General features: G+C 40.3%; 1 protein-coding gene across 8 annotated transcripts in view; it reads right to left on the bottom strand.

Moving 5' to 3' along the window:
* Positions 1–15,530, bottom strand: part of LOC111246341 (patronin-like) — a 100,704-nt gene that overhangs the window by 17,401 nt on the left and 67,773 nt on the right. For all 8 annotated transcript variants that reach the window (XM_086984926.1, XM_086984928.1, XM_086984924.1 and 5 more), the window contains one exon: positions 14,475–14,683. In XM_086984926.1, coding sequence (XP_086841052.1) covers positions 14,475–14,683 — 209 coding nt within the window. The remainder of the gene's footprint in view (positions 1–14,474; positions 14,684–15,530) is intronic.

Raw genomic sequence — 15,530 nt, 5'->3', positions numbered from 1 at the left:
TGTAACAATTTCATCGAGAATTGTTTTGTTGAAATATTCCACAGTTTGTCTATGTAAAATAAAAAAAAGGACCAGCCGCTTAGAAATTTGGCAAAGTTGCTTATAATTTAATGCTATTATTACGTGCTTGCGGATGCATGAAGACGCCAACATCCAAACCACTTCAATTTAAGGTACATTCAGGCCGCTCTAAGCCAATATGCATTATCGCGAAATACAAATAACTATTACCATGTGGATTATAGACGCACGTTATAAGAACTGCAATAGGTGGTGCCAGGCTTCACACTCTGCGCCAGATGCGTTCTGTCGCATTGTCAGTAAATAAACTAAGAACAAAAGATTCTCAATCACAAACCATCCTTGCGATTCATTTTTACAATATTGTATAGTGCGCAACGCTTGTGCCCTTCGTAGGAATAAACGTCTACACACGCCTAAAATAACACTCTAGCACATTTTTTACTCAATATTCTGTTGACAGGTCCCGTCGGACAGTTGTCATTTACAAGGTCTGCATTTGTGTGCCACGATGTGTTCAAAGGTGCAATATAAAGGAAGGCTTGTATCAGGCTGACTGCGAATAACTATTGTATAGGCCGTATGAATACGATCTCTACTCAGTGAAGTATAGAATAGCTCGACTCCTCTCCATAAATTCAAAACCAATGGTAGTTAGTCTTCCGTAGAAACGGTCATGATAGGAAGATATTTCAAGTGGTCATGATCAATTTTTTGCTTTGTAATTTACGAATCCATTGGTAAACCCATGTGAGTAGTATATGAATAAAGTGTGCAGAATCCTGACAAAAAAATCCATGCCTGTTTTAACACGAACAGCTTATAGTGAGACCCTTCACGAAATGCGATCTAGCAGAGCCAATTTCAGTAAGGCTATTGCCGCCATTAAGTGTTGAGCCAATACGACAACAAGGTTTTCAGATCTGTGTTCGTATCAACAAGGCTTCGGGTCAAAATTGCAGTAATGGCTCGACCAGTCACTGGCCACTAGTGTGACTAGTTCTTCTGCTGAAGGCATTTGTAGCTTCTGCAATAGATAGTAACGAAACGAGTTTGTCGAGCTGCCGACCAATCGTCACAGCCGGCAGCAGTGACTCATTTCGTCATTCCCCTACGCTGTCACTACAGCGTATGGCATCTCATGCCTCGCAATAACGTTCGGCGTATTTCCGACGGCCGCAACTAGCGTTATTATTATCGTCGTCATAGTCGTCATCATCACCCTGTCATGATCCACGCGCTCGCATCAACGTGCGACATCAACAGCGAGCCGTTGTTTCAAATGCACGTTTCGCTTTAGCTCTAGGGCTCTCGCTACCTCTATGGCTAGTTGACTACTGTGTACCAGCCATGTCTGTGTAGTTTGATTTTGCCATTCTGACGCAGAGCTTCTGATGCAAAGACGGCTGTGGCCGTGACTGCTAATAGTTATTCGGTTCCAGAAGACAATAGAATAGATAGGAAGCACGCTAAATGTCGCACCGACGAACCTAACTGCTAAACAAGCGTGTGCCGTACAACAATATCACCCGCCCACAACTGACCCAGCGTTCGATCAATTGGGTCGTATTAATTACTCGACAGATGCAATACGGGTGCAATTGCCCTGACTTCAGTTGCTAAGATTCGTGTCTGTGTTTGCCACGTGATGCCACACATGGACGGCAAACAGGACGATAAAGTACCTGTAAACTGTCTGCAAAGGACAACACCTTTCCTGATAAATTCTAGCCTATTTGTCATAGAATTCCAGAATGGCTGACTCAATGGCCACTGAAGCCCGTAAAAACTGAGTAAATTCTGTCGTTCTACTAATAATCATAGCAAGCCGTTAGCGACGCGCTAGTTAATTTCATTATCAATCCAAAGTACGTATTTGTTGAAAGGGTTAGTTAAATTTAGGATATATACTACATACATTTCGTAATCAATTTACTATATACCTGACGCTTCAGTTAATCTATTAGAGGGGTCGGCGCAGAATGGTAGCCTAAAACCGAATTTTTAAAATTAGGAAGCTAATCAGTTGTAAACAATAGCCATAACTTGAACAAGTTACTACGGTAGGGATATACTTTAAAATTCATCTACTGAACGTAACCATGATGTGTAATAATAAGATAATAATATAAGGAAGCACTGAGTGTCTATCTGGCAACGTTAAACCAAACAAAACTTAAGACACGCACACACTTAACAATAAAAATGAATAAATCGAGGAATAAATATGACTGGCGGTGGAACTAGCGAAGTTGCGACAGAAGTGCCAGAAATATACTTAGATAGTACAATGTAATTTATCTAGCCTCTGTTCTCGTTGCCTTTTGCATCACCGTCAGACAGGCAGGCAGGCAGGCAGGCAGGTAAAGTAGATTGTATCTGTACACTTTACTTACGGCTAAAATTCCTTAGCAAGCACAAACAAAGAGGTAATAGTATTACTACAAAACTGTCTATATATCTAGGTGTCGTTTTATCTATCTATTTATATATATCTAAGTGTAATTTTTCCACGAACATAAATGACGCCTGTATATTTTCTCAATAGTACCCTTGAGTCACTCGGATATGAGTGTGCACAGGGCTGGCTAGCTCCTTGAAGGGACGAGCCACGCGCATTTATATAAAAACCCCTATAGCCGAACATGCGAATAGTCGTCCTCGATATGCCCGGAATAGACTTACAAAAGGATTCATTTAAATAAGCGGAAAAAACAAAAGAGAAGAAAAAACCACTAATACCGAATAATAGCTACACACTGATTTTGATTTTAATATGTTCGTGTACACTGTACGCTGGGTGATGCGTTCAGATGAGGGAAAATTTTGACAGATTGTTTGTCGTAACGGGCATTTGTTCATCCGCCACTTCGTACCACATAAAAACCACTTATTTCTAGATGAAAACAACAAAATCGTCATGGAGAACAACAGTTCACCATTTTAGGATTGGACTATCATATAATACAGTCATTTTTATGCATTGGACGAATCCCATCCAAATTAGGAACTTCCTCTTTTGCACAAAATCAACGCTCTACGTTATTGTCGATTTTTATGTGGCTTCCAAATTCAAGGGAGACTTCCACAAGTCAAACCGGAAAATTTTAAATATAATTCAGATTTAAAAGGTTCATCGAGCGCTCATAAACCATCAGATTAACTCAAAAAAGTCATTCTCGTTGCGCCTAACAGATATTATGGGCGTTTTGGATAAAGGGTCCTCCAGACGGGCTGCAAAGGTTAGTATTTTTGAAACTTTTCGCATTTGGATCCTTTTAGACGTTTTAAGCCCTTGCTTTATTGGAAGTTTTGGCATGTGATCTACTTAAATTTTAATTCCATTCAAATGTTTCTTATGTAGCATATTTGAACGATAATTTAACAAGTTTACGCTTAGAGCACGATTATTATTATCAAGGAGTTATTTGTGGGCAGAGGGAATACTTGCAAAGTGGATCTAGGTCCCGAATCGAAGCTGGAATCGCGTTGAATATTAGTTATAAAGAAGAAATATGACCGTCGGGGACGACGCTTCTGGCGCATGCAATGTATTTTGTTTAAATGTATGTACAGGCTTGACAAAAGCGTCATCCTGCATCTATTTACTCGGAGAAACACACAGTAAGCATCGCATAACGATAACAAACATTTACAGCTGTGTCACAATATGACAATAAAGTTATCTTTTTTTTGTCGTTTCACTGCTTTATCAACAAGAAAAAAAAATAAACATACTGACAGTGGCTCCTCCTGTGTACATAATACGAAACTACACGTTGCAACGAATAGATAATATATTTGCAAGATCGCACCACTTAGGACACTGCTGTTTAGATTAAAAACAGATTGTTTTTTGCCAGAGTAGCAATACTTATCGGATCTCAATTCAAAGTTAGGTGCAGCATGCGATAATACTGGTGTAAGTTATTTGATATGAGAGTAGTAATTTCAGAGGGACCCAAGTCAATAGAAATATTATGCGAGTGACACATGGACAGCGTTAAAAACAAAATGGCGATGAAAGATGGCGGCAAAAAGGCTACTGGCTGATGCAGGGAACACAGCAGAAGCACAGACGCTTACAACCGCAAACAATTGCCAAGTCACTATTTGACACAACGTAAAAAACGGATGTATTTAAATTTAATACAGTACGACTTTTATGACTTCTAGTATTCTTAAATTCAGCGATAAAAATAATAGTGAGAGAACAGCGAGCGAGCTTTAACGACAGGCTGTCAAAGGAGCTTGAACAACAGAACCGGACAGTATGGTAAATTTATGTATACTTGGGTAACTCTTATCAATTAGGTGTCCCAAATCAAAGGTCGTCTCATAGTAGGGTCGGATTTCTTATAAACCAGTGGCGGTGAATTTATCTTTGTAAAATACCGAAGCCGTGATGATGTTTTGTTGTTATTTTCTCAAATAAGGAATAGACAAAGCTACGTTCATTAACACATGTTTCTCAATATGGAAGCCTATTTGCACCCTCGACGATGACACTTTACAAAAATATCCCACTGTTTTCATTTCGCTTTGAAATTAACTAAGTACATGTAGCTCTCGCTTTTACAAGCTGAGCTCTTCACAGTTCGATATGAAGTAGAATAGTATTCGATAATTAACAACACATTTAGGAAGACAGTATCGTAAAAGTCAGAGAAGGGCTCCCAAACATTCATTTTAACACTGTTTCGTATCGATCAATTGTGTGCGCATTATTGCGAAGAGTATAATTCGCTGTACAGAAACGCATAAGATGGATGGACAAAGCGTGCGTGTCACGCAATGCATATTAAACAACCATAAGCAAAAAATATAATCGTGCAGTACGAGGTGTTCGTCATCACCCAGTAATTGACTGCACATCAGCGTTGTCCGCGTTTCCGCCAACATTCGTAGTACTGATTAGCGTCGACGTATGGACAAATGGATACCCCTGGCGATGCACATGGTCCAGCCCACATGCAAGCTGTTAAGGCGACGCAGGCAGCTTGCCTTGACCACAAGGGGTCACTTCTTGGCAAGCGAATTAAAGAAAGATCCTCTGGGCTAAACAAATAAAGCCATTCATAGAACTAATAGAAGCCACACAAGTCGCATAATTGCCACAGTCCTCGTGCGCCTTTTCCCGCCGAAAATCCACGAATATATTCCTACAGCATATCCAAAACCTCCTTTACTTCCCTTTTACCATTGAAGTTTACCACCCGATAGATATGCACTTAATGCTGACAGAACACGGTCCCGCGCCCCTGTTCGAAACCTCGTCATCTCAATGTTTTACTGGATGACGCTGAAATCTGAAGGGCTAATGCAAAACGTATATGCGAAATTTGCCTGTTAAAGACATTTTTGCGATCAATACATGGAGTAATACTGCCTGTTATTATGGAGAGCTGGCAGAGTCATTGCTTTCTACAGTAACAATTCTGTGTTTCTGTTTTGCTTTTGCTGAAAGCAAATTGAATATTTCAACATTCGTATGGAAGATGTTTCATTTCAATCATATTCTCACATTGACATAATGGTACCAAAAACGAAAAAGACGCATAGAGAAGAATGTTAAACGGCTGCCGTAAATTACTATAGAAACAATAGCCAACAGTTCTAGTGTAGTGGTAATTGCGCCTGCACTACAGCGCCGGCGTGGCTATGGACGGATCCGTAAATCGTGCGTCGGCCAATTCCACGGCCGTCTAAAGACTATTACTAGAGGCAGCTGTAGCATAACAGATGACCTAAAATATAATAGATTTACCCAATCAGATTTAAATGATTAGGATACTAACAGAAGACAGATCTTTGTATTTTTCCCTATATTAATTTATTCCTGAAGAACGACCTCTCCGGTATCATTGAACACTCCTTCTCGTTGTCATACTATGATCGGAGCCTCTGTTGTTTATCATTGGTTGAGTGAAATTTAAGTGGCCGAATCAAATGATCCACTCGATGATGAAAATCGTAAGGGTTCGTAAGCGATTTTCCAGTTCCCCAAAAATGCGGATACCATGCATCGACCGCTATGTCTGTAAGTATATATATACTATATATTAGCGGTCGATAATTATCGGACGACGTACGTTTCATATCATGCTCACCTGACCTTTGTGGCTAATCGGATTATATTGTCTATGAGTGCATCCAGAACGCATACAGCTGTCCTTTCTTTATAAGTTATTTTAAATATAAAAAGTTACTTCATTTCTACTAAGTTTCACATAATAGTAACTGTTATTATTAGCGCTACTATCATTGTCGCAATTCAATTCATAATATCGTTCGAAACCAGTACGTAATTGCTAGCACGTGTCCAGCAAACCATTTCCATTTCATCATAACGACAACAACAACAACAACACTCCCAGCATTTGATAATAAGAGTAACAACAATGAAAAATAAACCGTCACAGTACGGCAGGAGGCCCTTTCATCAATAAAATTCGCTACCTTTCGGTAAACGCTCGCGCGTTAAACCATTCTCTCATTATTTAGTAGATGCGGAAACGTAACGGCACAAACCTCAAGCATCGTCGGGCTTAAAATGAGATTACGAAGAATTTTGTGTGCGGCGCATTATTATCAGAAGATCAATGACAGTGTTCAAATAGAACTGTGTATTTTACATCGCTGGCGAAATTACATAGGTGGCGCTGATAAAGCTATGGCGGTACTTATAAATTTGGTCTTTTTCATAGAGCGGCAACAAAGGCAATTCAGAGAAAAATTTCATAATCAGTAACATCATAGTTATTACTACTTCTTTGCACAATCAAATCAATGGCATCTTGCACGTCGGTCCGATAGTTTTATAATGGTTTACCAATTTTATTGTGGGATAGGAACGATAATCCGATTAATAGCTAGTCGGCCGTTCGTCAAAACGAATAACCACTATCGGTAGAAATTTCGGTAGCGAAACGTTTGTAGTTGCAGGGAAAGGTTGATGAGATGGTTTTGATCAAAATAAGCAACAGGTAACTTTGCAGGCAAAGGACCCGCAAGCACACGCGTATATTTTGCGCGCCAAACTGTTTCACTAGCTATTACTAGATACATCTTCTCCATTTTCTGCTACACGAAGCGTCCAGTCGCGTGAAGCTACCTAGGGCCGCCGCGGCACTTCTACTCTACCTATTTTCCGAGTTTTATTATTGCTAAGGTTGACAAATAACTGCCCGTTATACTGTCGGTTCTACTGACAGGGGTAAGAATTTAGTAACCAACATGTTACAAACATACGCTTGTCAGCTACGACGATGTGCTGCCGCCAGCAGCAACGAAAACCTAGCGTTTCGCCCTTCTCTTACGAACGCTGATAGCAGCTGACGGCCGTTACAACGCGCCGCGCCGCTGCCCAAAGACAAGATGAGCAGGCAGACAGAGACGTAAACAAAAACTTGATAGTTTTGACCCGAAATGGCGGTAGTTACTGTCGCCGTATAAGCAGCTAGATAAGCTGGGTAGGCAAGCGGTAAGGCACGTGCAAAGTGCGTGTGCAGGTAATCTACGTTGTCTCGTTCTGCTGACCGACGCATCTCGTTTGTCATCCACCACCCAGACAAAAGCAGCAAAATTAAGATAGTCGTAGCCGTTACAATAAGGAACGACGCAAATATCACAGTACGGATAAAATGTCAGATGAGTAATAATGCCCACAACGGCTGCCGGTAGCCGTTAAGATAGTGTTGTGTTTCTTGCTTAACTCCAAATGTCCCTGCTATCATACCTGTGCTCTTTTGACCAGAGACGCTGCTACAGTGCAGAAAATCCTATGGAAGCTCTCCGCTAGCGACTCGGCAGGAAGGCAGAAAGCTGCTGCTTACTGAGTTCTCCTAACAAACACTATCAACTATTCATTCCTTCATTCGTACATTTATCTATCCATCTATCTCTATGTGGGAGACGTTGCCGAGGCAGCTGTTGTAGTCCTGGTACGCGAAATCATTGTGAGTCTAATGGTATCCTCATTTTCTGCGGCTACTGTAGCTAATACCGCTGCAATTATTGCTGCTGGTCAACAGAAGAACTGTTGACCTCATAAGCGTCCTCATAAGCTAAGCGAGAAGATACGTAACAGTCTACGTTCTTATCTACACAGTGCGTGCCCCTCTCACCATAGAACATGTAGACAGTACGCGAAGAACTCGACTGACACATGACGCCGTCCTTTATCGATTCAATGGCACACGCACTCTGCATACGGTAAAAAGCAAACAACCCAATCCTCACGAAGGTCTCCGTTGGTTAGGGAAAAAAACTAGCTAAAAGGAGACAGCCCTTAGAGAAACATCTCTATCAATACGTTTTCTAGCCGGAATGAACAATTTCACGAACGGTATGGTTATTACACGATATTATACTACCATTTTTACTAAAGCCGATCAATTTGATTGGCAAGTTATGCTACCCACAAGTACCAAACAGGCCAAAAAAATCCATCTCTCTCAAGCAGAATTTTTAGCACATTAGTTAAAAGAGTTACGTAGTCTGTGATTTCTACGGATCGTACCTCTGTACTAAGACTTTATTTGGTTGTGACAAACTAATCATGATCCGAATAATGCTGATATTTTCTGTGAAATGTGCCAAACATTAATTTTATATTTAGACATGGCGCTATTTTATAGCGATGTGACGTTTCTTTTTGTATAGGAGATGCATTTGCGCTCTTTAAAATCTAAAGCCGTTCACTCGGGTATCCCCACTCGGACTTCTAGTTGTAATGAAGCACGGAAGGTCCAAAAAACCAAGTGTTTTGCAAATTGTTCCATCTTGCCTATACACCGGCAAAGACGTGTAAGGGAATAAACGTTCTATGACTAGAAACACTGTGAAACGTATGTTCATGTAAAATACGTCTCGTCGAAGATCGTGCGAAAGTGAGTTAAGCAGTGTGGTAGAAGGCCCAACTCGAAATGCACGAGTGTCGGCACTCCGGTTAGGTGTATGCTATACCTCTTACTTAGGTCAAATTAAAGAGGTAAACGTATCGGACAAATCAGTACCGCACGATTTGAGCGAGGATCAAAGACAGACGTACAAAAGCTTGCTTCTTTCAGTTTTTCGATGGCAACAGTGATTCGTTTTTGCATTAAACTGTGATCCGTGATAAAAGAAATCGATCTTCTGCGATAATTGCAGATAGTGGGTGAATGCAACTGAACTGGCAAGACATCACCTTGAAGTACGTGAGTGAGGCTTATAGTGTTTACTTGGTGGCGAGTGCGGAGACTATACACTACGGTACATAGCCGCTGGTTCCTTCGTTATGGCTGAGGTGTACTGTCAATATATTGAGGAGATGATGAGAAACTCTGCATTAAGCAGCCAGATAGCGAACAAATCCTATTGTGTGACAATTATGGGCCACAGACCGCAAGGTCTACGGTGGCAAAAATGCAATTAGAGGCCCTCTGTCACACACCACGTTTGCCAGACATCACCCTCACAAATTGCCATTATTTTCAAAGCCTCACCAACTAAATAGCAAATTTGACTACCGTGTCAAAATTGTCTAACTAGACTTTTCCAGCAGCACAATATATGTCATGATTCAATTGTTGTAGAATGGTGCTAAATAGTAATGGCATTTAAATAAAAAGCAATAAAAATTAGTTCGCTGTGTCTCGTTTCACACCGACCTACCTACCTACCTACCTAGTAAAATACGATATACGACGGTGATGTTTGTAAAACTCTACTCACTGACAGTGCAGCGACAACGTCAACACTTCAATTTGATCTTCATTGAAGTTTCCAGCACTGAAATTTCTATAGCAGTTAAACGATCAAGCTCACGATAGATACCGTAGTTAATGTTGCATGCGGGCCCATGCTTATATTTGTATATTATTTTATATATATATATATATATATATATATATATATATATATATATGAGTATAAGGTTTAAAAATTGCTCATTGTGCACCTCCCTCATATATTAGAAGAGCGATTCCTGACGATGAACACCTTCCCTATACGATGCCATTTACAAGAAAAGCAAACGTCAGCTGCCACAGTGATGCTGAGCGCTGTTTCGGTGAATGATTGCAAATCAATAAATAAAAATTTAGAAGTGATAGCAGGAACAGTCACAGTGCTAAATTGGAAACGTTCAATAATTAAAATGACGTCACGTACAAGATATTCGTTAGCGAAATTAGATAGTATCGTTACTATTACCACATAAGACACACGATGTAATGAATTAGTTTAATGCTAGTGCCGGCAGTGATGCCTGGTGACCGTTGTTTGCCAGTTTGATACCATGGATTGTGATCTCCAGACCCCGAAAGTCCCCATTGCTTGCTCACCAGGATTACCACCAATACTGCTACCTGTCTAAATGATTGATAAACGTTATCCCAGATGTAAAGGATTTCGAGGCATCTATTTTGTTGGACGCCTCACGATATGTAGCTTTTCGTACGTATATAAACATTCAGCATTGATGAAATGTAACCCAAATTGTTCCCTCGTACGTTCATAATAAAAGTGCGATTTTTTTAGGCACATATATATATATATATATCCAAGCGCCATTTGAATAGTGCGTACCATCTTGCATCTTCACATGTGTCGTATATTGTTTAATATCCGAACCTCAAAGCAACATTGTCATCAGTAACATCAACATGTTAACAAGCCACAGCATTACATACGACAATCGTCGTATGTCCGTAGGCAGTCCGTTCAGGGTCGCGCTCTTATGATAGAGCAAACACAAAACGTGGCCATTTCCGTTTGAGAACATTTTTGTAGACCCAAACGTATCGATACAACGGCAACGACGGCAGTCGTATTTAAACTAATTAACAACACCTGCATTCGATGCCGGCAATGGAGGAGTAATTGCGCTACTAACTAGTAACGCGCCATGTATCTTATTAAAATTCTCTTGTTACCCCCTTGAACACGACGGGAGGGGAGGGGGAGGGGGTGGGTCACCCCCTGAAAACGAATATGCAGCTGGATAGCTTTTAAATTTTACCTAATTAAATTTCACGTTCCCCTTTCCGAATAAATTTCATTGCCTATCTACCAATGCCTAAATAAACTATTCCAGGCAAACTATGCCAGACTATTCCAGGGCAAAGTGTAAACGTTAACGCATCTATTAGACGTGTTCACGCATTCAAAACTAAAGTGATTCATTTTATTCATCATTTTGGCTTTCAGTGCGCAAAGAAAGATACGGAAAAGCACATAGCACAAACAAAAGCTGCGCATTTTGTTATGTTACCCCCTGCATTTCTGAAGACACCGCCCTGGTCGACGCAATCGATCTTTGGAGAAGCTGCCCAAAGTTAGCGGATGCGATTGCCAGTAGAAAAATTAGATTACTTCGTAAATTTGAATTTCTGGGTCCCAGCACGAAACAAAGCCTGTCTGTTTGTCTACGCCCGAAATACATACGATATGTTTGCCATCGCATAACAATAATAATGAACTTCTATTCGTTTCGCTGATCATCACCATGCAAGAAGAAAGAGACACTCCTTCATGGACAAAGTTCGTTAAGACTGCCCCTACCTCCGACACCTCTTGTTTACACAGGAAAATATACGAAAAAACAGCATAGATGGTTTCATTAGGTCTGAATGTCGTTGTGCCTACAACGAGAAATCGTAACGTTTGCCACATGGTCATCAATAAACGACCGCTTTTAATTCCTCACAGAATCACGCCGTAGTGTGTCGCATGCGTTGACATATAAAATAAACGTCTTCTAATATACTGCTGAGATCTGTCCTCAAAAATAGATAGATATAGTCACCAATGGCGCTTATTAGACAATTGCACAAAGCAGAGTGATGATATCGTTGTTTAATGACAAAAAACATGAAAGCGAATAGATAGTGGCAACGAAATTAGACGGTACATTCCAATATGTTACAAGTTCGATTTCTGAGAAGTTTGCCCTCTTTAACGTTTGCCTATCGGCCGTAATCCGCATATCACGCAACGATTAATCAATACGAAGATTTCGATCCAATGACTGTAATAATGGAGCTGCGACAGAAAATCGATTATCGATGATGATTCTGCCTGCTGTCACTACGGCAGTAAACGCAAATAAATGATACTCGCATAACGCAGACGGCAATGGCTTCGGTTGAACCGTAAACAGCCGGTGATCGGTCACAGTGACGGACCACCGTCCCGCCTGCGCCCTCAACCGGTAAAGGTACCGCTGGCCTAATATGTACAATAACAACACCCCCCAGTTTAGTGCTTGACGCGCACACAGTAAGGAGCTTATTCTTTTTCTGCAACAAAGGCAAGACGACGCTGCCATCCTTGTTTGACAATTATGCAATAAGGGAGCTGCCCACACCGGTACGAGCCGGCGAAAATGTGGAACACTGCACTCCTGAAACGCTTGAAAGGCTTTCAGTTAGAACGCCATCCGACGATAATAAAAAACTAATGAAATCAGAGTTCAGCATATTGGCAGGCTATAGATGCCGGTGGCGAGTGATTTTAGATTCCTTTATTTAGCATTTTGAGCATTTTTCTAAGAACTTTCATTCTTGCAAATGGGTATATTGTCTTTTGTCTCTCTCTCTCTCTCTCTCTCTCTCTCTCTCTCTCTCTCTCTCTCTCTGTCTGTCTCTCTTAATAGAACATTTTGAGCTTTTAGTCTCGCAATATGTGTGACCCTAATGATTAATTGTCCTTGCCTACAGTAATCCTGTCGTAGTAATTATAAGCACAGCCATAGCAATAATAGCATGAACACCGGTCATACTGGCAATCTTTTTTGTCTATTACCGGTGTACGTTTTCAGAGAGGGAGCGCATGGCGCAATCTCCAATGTGATCCAATTATGACTGCGCATATATATATGTGCAGTCATATAATATATATAAACCACAAAGACACACATGTATATATATATACCTACGTGGTTTATTTGAAGTAGCTTAGTTAGCTTAAGAGTGAAATGCTATTTTTTGTTGATTTTAGCATCGGATACAGACAGTTTCGTATAATGGCGACATGCCAAGCAAAAGCAATGGATTTTGAAATAGTCTGCTTTTGAATATACAAGTAGTACGAACACCTACATCTGTGTAGACCTTACGGACTATGTGCCGTACGTATTTATTTCCCAATATGAGCCGTGACACAATGCAAATGATATTTATGTGAATAGATCGCCGATATACACGAGAAAATGAAAAACTCCGTTCAGACAATGCGTAACGTAATTATAGTGAAAATTCGTTATACGTCTGTATGCGCTTGGCCCCGAGATATTGGCGTGTTTTTATAAGGCCAAAACAGTTGAGGCACTGGTCAAATTGTTTCTTTCGTAACACAACACAATTGAAACTACCGATGTATCCAGTTGAAATATTTATCTCTCCGTAAATAACTGTTTTTTTTTTTGTGAAGATAGTAATTAAAGGCCTAATGATAGAGCCGAAAATTCGCGTGCAAACAACCGCTTATTTACTGCAACAGTAGCAGATCATCATTTTTTTTTGCAAAGTCTAAACACTGACACCCCTAGCGAGACGTCAATGTACGCCGCGACAACTTCCAGTTTGTTCAAAACATCAATATAATTAGTTGATTACATTTTGTAGGTTAAAAAAAGAAGTTCTAAATTAGCATTACGGCGGTTGTTCGAAATCTTTAAAGTTACTATGGCTAAAAATGTTTACGACTCTTTCGACCGACAGACTAGCTCAATGCACATCCCAATTGCACTGCAGTTTTCCCACTTAAAAACGTTCCTTTTAATCTGTAGAAAAAAAAAGCTCCCAGACACCATTCGGTCGTGGTAACCGTTATAATTGAAGATAAATATTTATAAAATTCGATTGCGATCTGTGATACTATTGGTTAACGAGCTCTATATGTACACTAGTTGAATTCCGTACCGTTGTGTTTTTGCCAAGAGAAGTTTTAGACAATGCAAATGATCCCAATTTTTGTTATAAAAATATTTTCCGAAACATAAATAATCATAAAGCTCTGTCATCTTCTTCAAATATCAAATAATGAAATATAAGATCGAAAGCATTCTGGAATCCACGGAAATAGCGACAACTTTATGATGGATTCGGATATATTGCCGATATACGACTAACTTATTAACAACTCAATGTAGCAAAGTTATCTGCGCTTAACAAATAATTGAAGGGAAGCATGAGTAAGCGCCCTATGCTGATTCTCGGACACCCTTTGTTTTGGAAAATGATAGGCCACAAAGACAAAGTATTTCACAAAGTAAATAAATTGCTTTCAAATTTCCGGGCCGTATCTTCCAGGATTAGAATCAAAAATGCTATTTAGGTTCGCTAAAGAAGAACCAAAAAAGTTTCTGCACACCATGCATTGTGGTGTCACATACATACCATATAGCTGGTATGTACAGGATGATCTATAATCAAAATGATACTTTTGACGTATTTCTAGCTACCTACCATGGACAGTCTCCTGGCGGTAACGTCCGCAGTAGAATTTGATGTGTGCGAATTGACGGACGAATAGGACAATGAGTCTCCTCCAGCGGGTCCGCCGGTCGCTTGCGAGGCCAGAGAGGAACCAATGTGGACACTTTTAGGTCGCGGACGCGTCACCGATGCCGACCTGCTCTTCGGCCGCCGCTGAATGCTGCCGTTCGGAGTAGATCCTAAAAAAGAAAAAGCGAAATCAATTTATATTTAGTCAGATATTTTAAAAAAATATCGTGTATTCGATACGGATTGAGAAACGAAGTTGAATTTCCAGCTAAATTTGGCTTCAACCAACGCGCACTCGAAGTTTGTCCAGCTCTTCCATTCTGTTTTGAACTCACGACGCTCTTTATTTTCGAGAACTCTTAAGAAATTAACGAAACGCCATTCTGAGACACCCTAAGCTGTTTTTCTATGTTACTACGCCCGTATCTTTAAAATTATAACAACTACATGTTATCGTAAATACGAATAAGAACGGCGGTTCCTAAATAAAAACATGTTTCTTTCTCTCTAAAGCGCTTTTCATGGCTACCGATTGGCGACGAACAGCAGTGAATGATTGCCCCTACGAATTCCCTTTCTCCGTCTGAAGCATTAGGTCCCTCGGAAATTGGTGTTCGCTGACTTCTGTTATAACACAGATGATTATAATGTAGCGGATTATCCACCAATTCCTCCCAAACTAACTCTGATTTAATAGCGTTTTTCTTCTATGGCTATATAGCAAGCTAATGGTTGATCTAATAAAAGCAGAACGCTGTGACACTATTGGAGAAAGCGAGCACTTCAGGCTGTTTTACAGGAGCCCTTTCGAACCCTTGACGCGCAACCTATAACGAAGATCAAAGAAAGGCTGGTCGTTGACGCACGCTTCATCGTAGAGAACGACGTAGTAATAAAACATTGAATGACATTGCCAAGTAAAACCAATCACATAGTTTCTACATCCGCCGAATATCTACAATTATTATCATTATCTTTAGGATTGTTAATACCGTTGTCATTCATTATAAGATTAAT

The sequence above is a fragment of the Varroa destructor genome, unplaced genomic scaffold (assembly GCF_002443255.2).
Source record: "Varroa destructor unplaced genomic scaffold, Vdes_3.0 BEIS01000003.1, whole genome shotgun sequence".
Classification (NCBI taxonomy): Eukaryota; Metazoa; Arthropoda; class Arachnida; order Mesostigmata; family Varroidae; genus Varroa; species Varroa destructor.
This window is presented reverse-complemented; position numbering and strand designations above follow the sequence as displayed.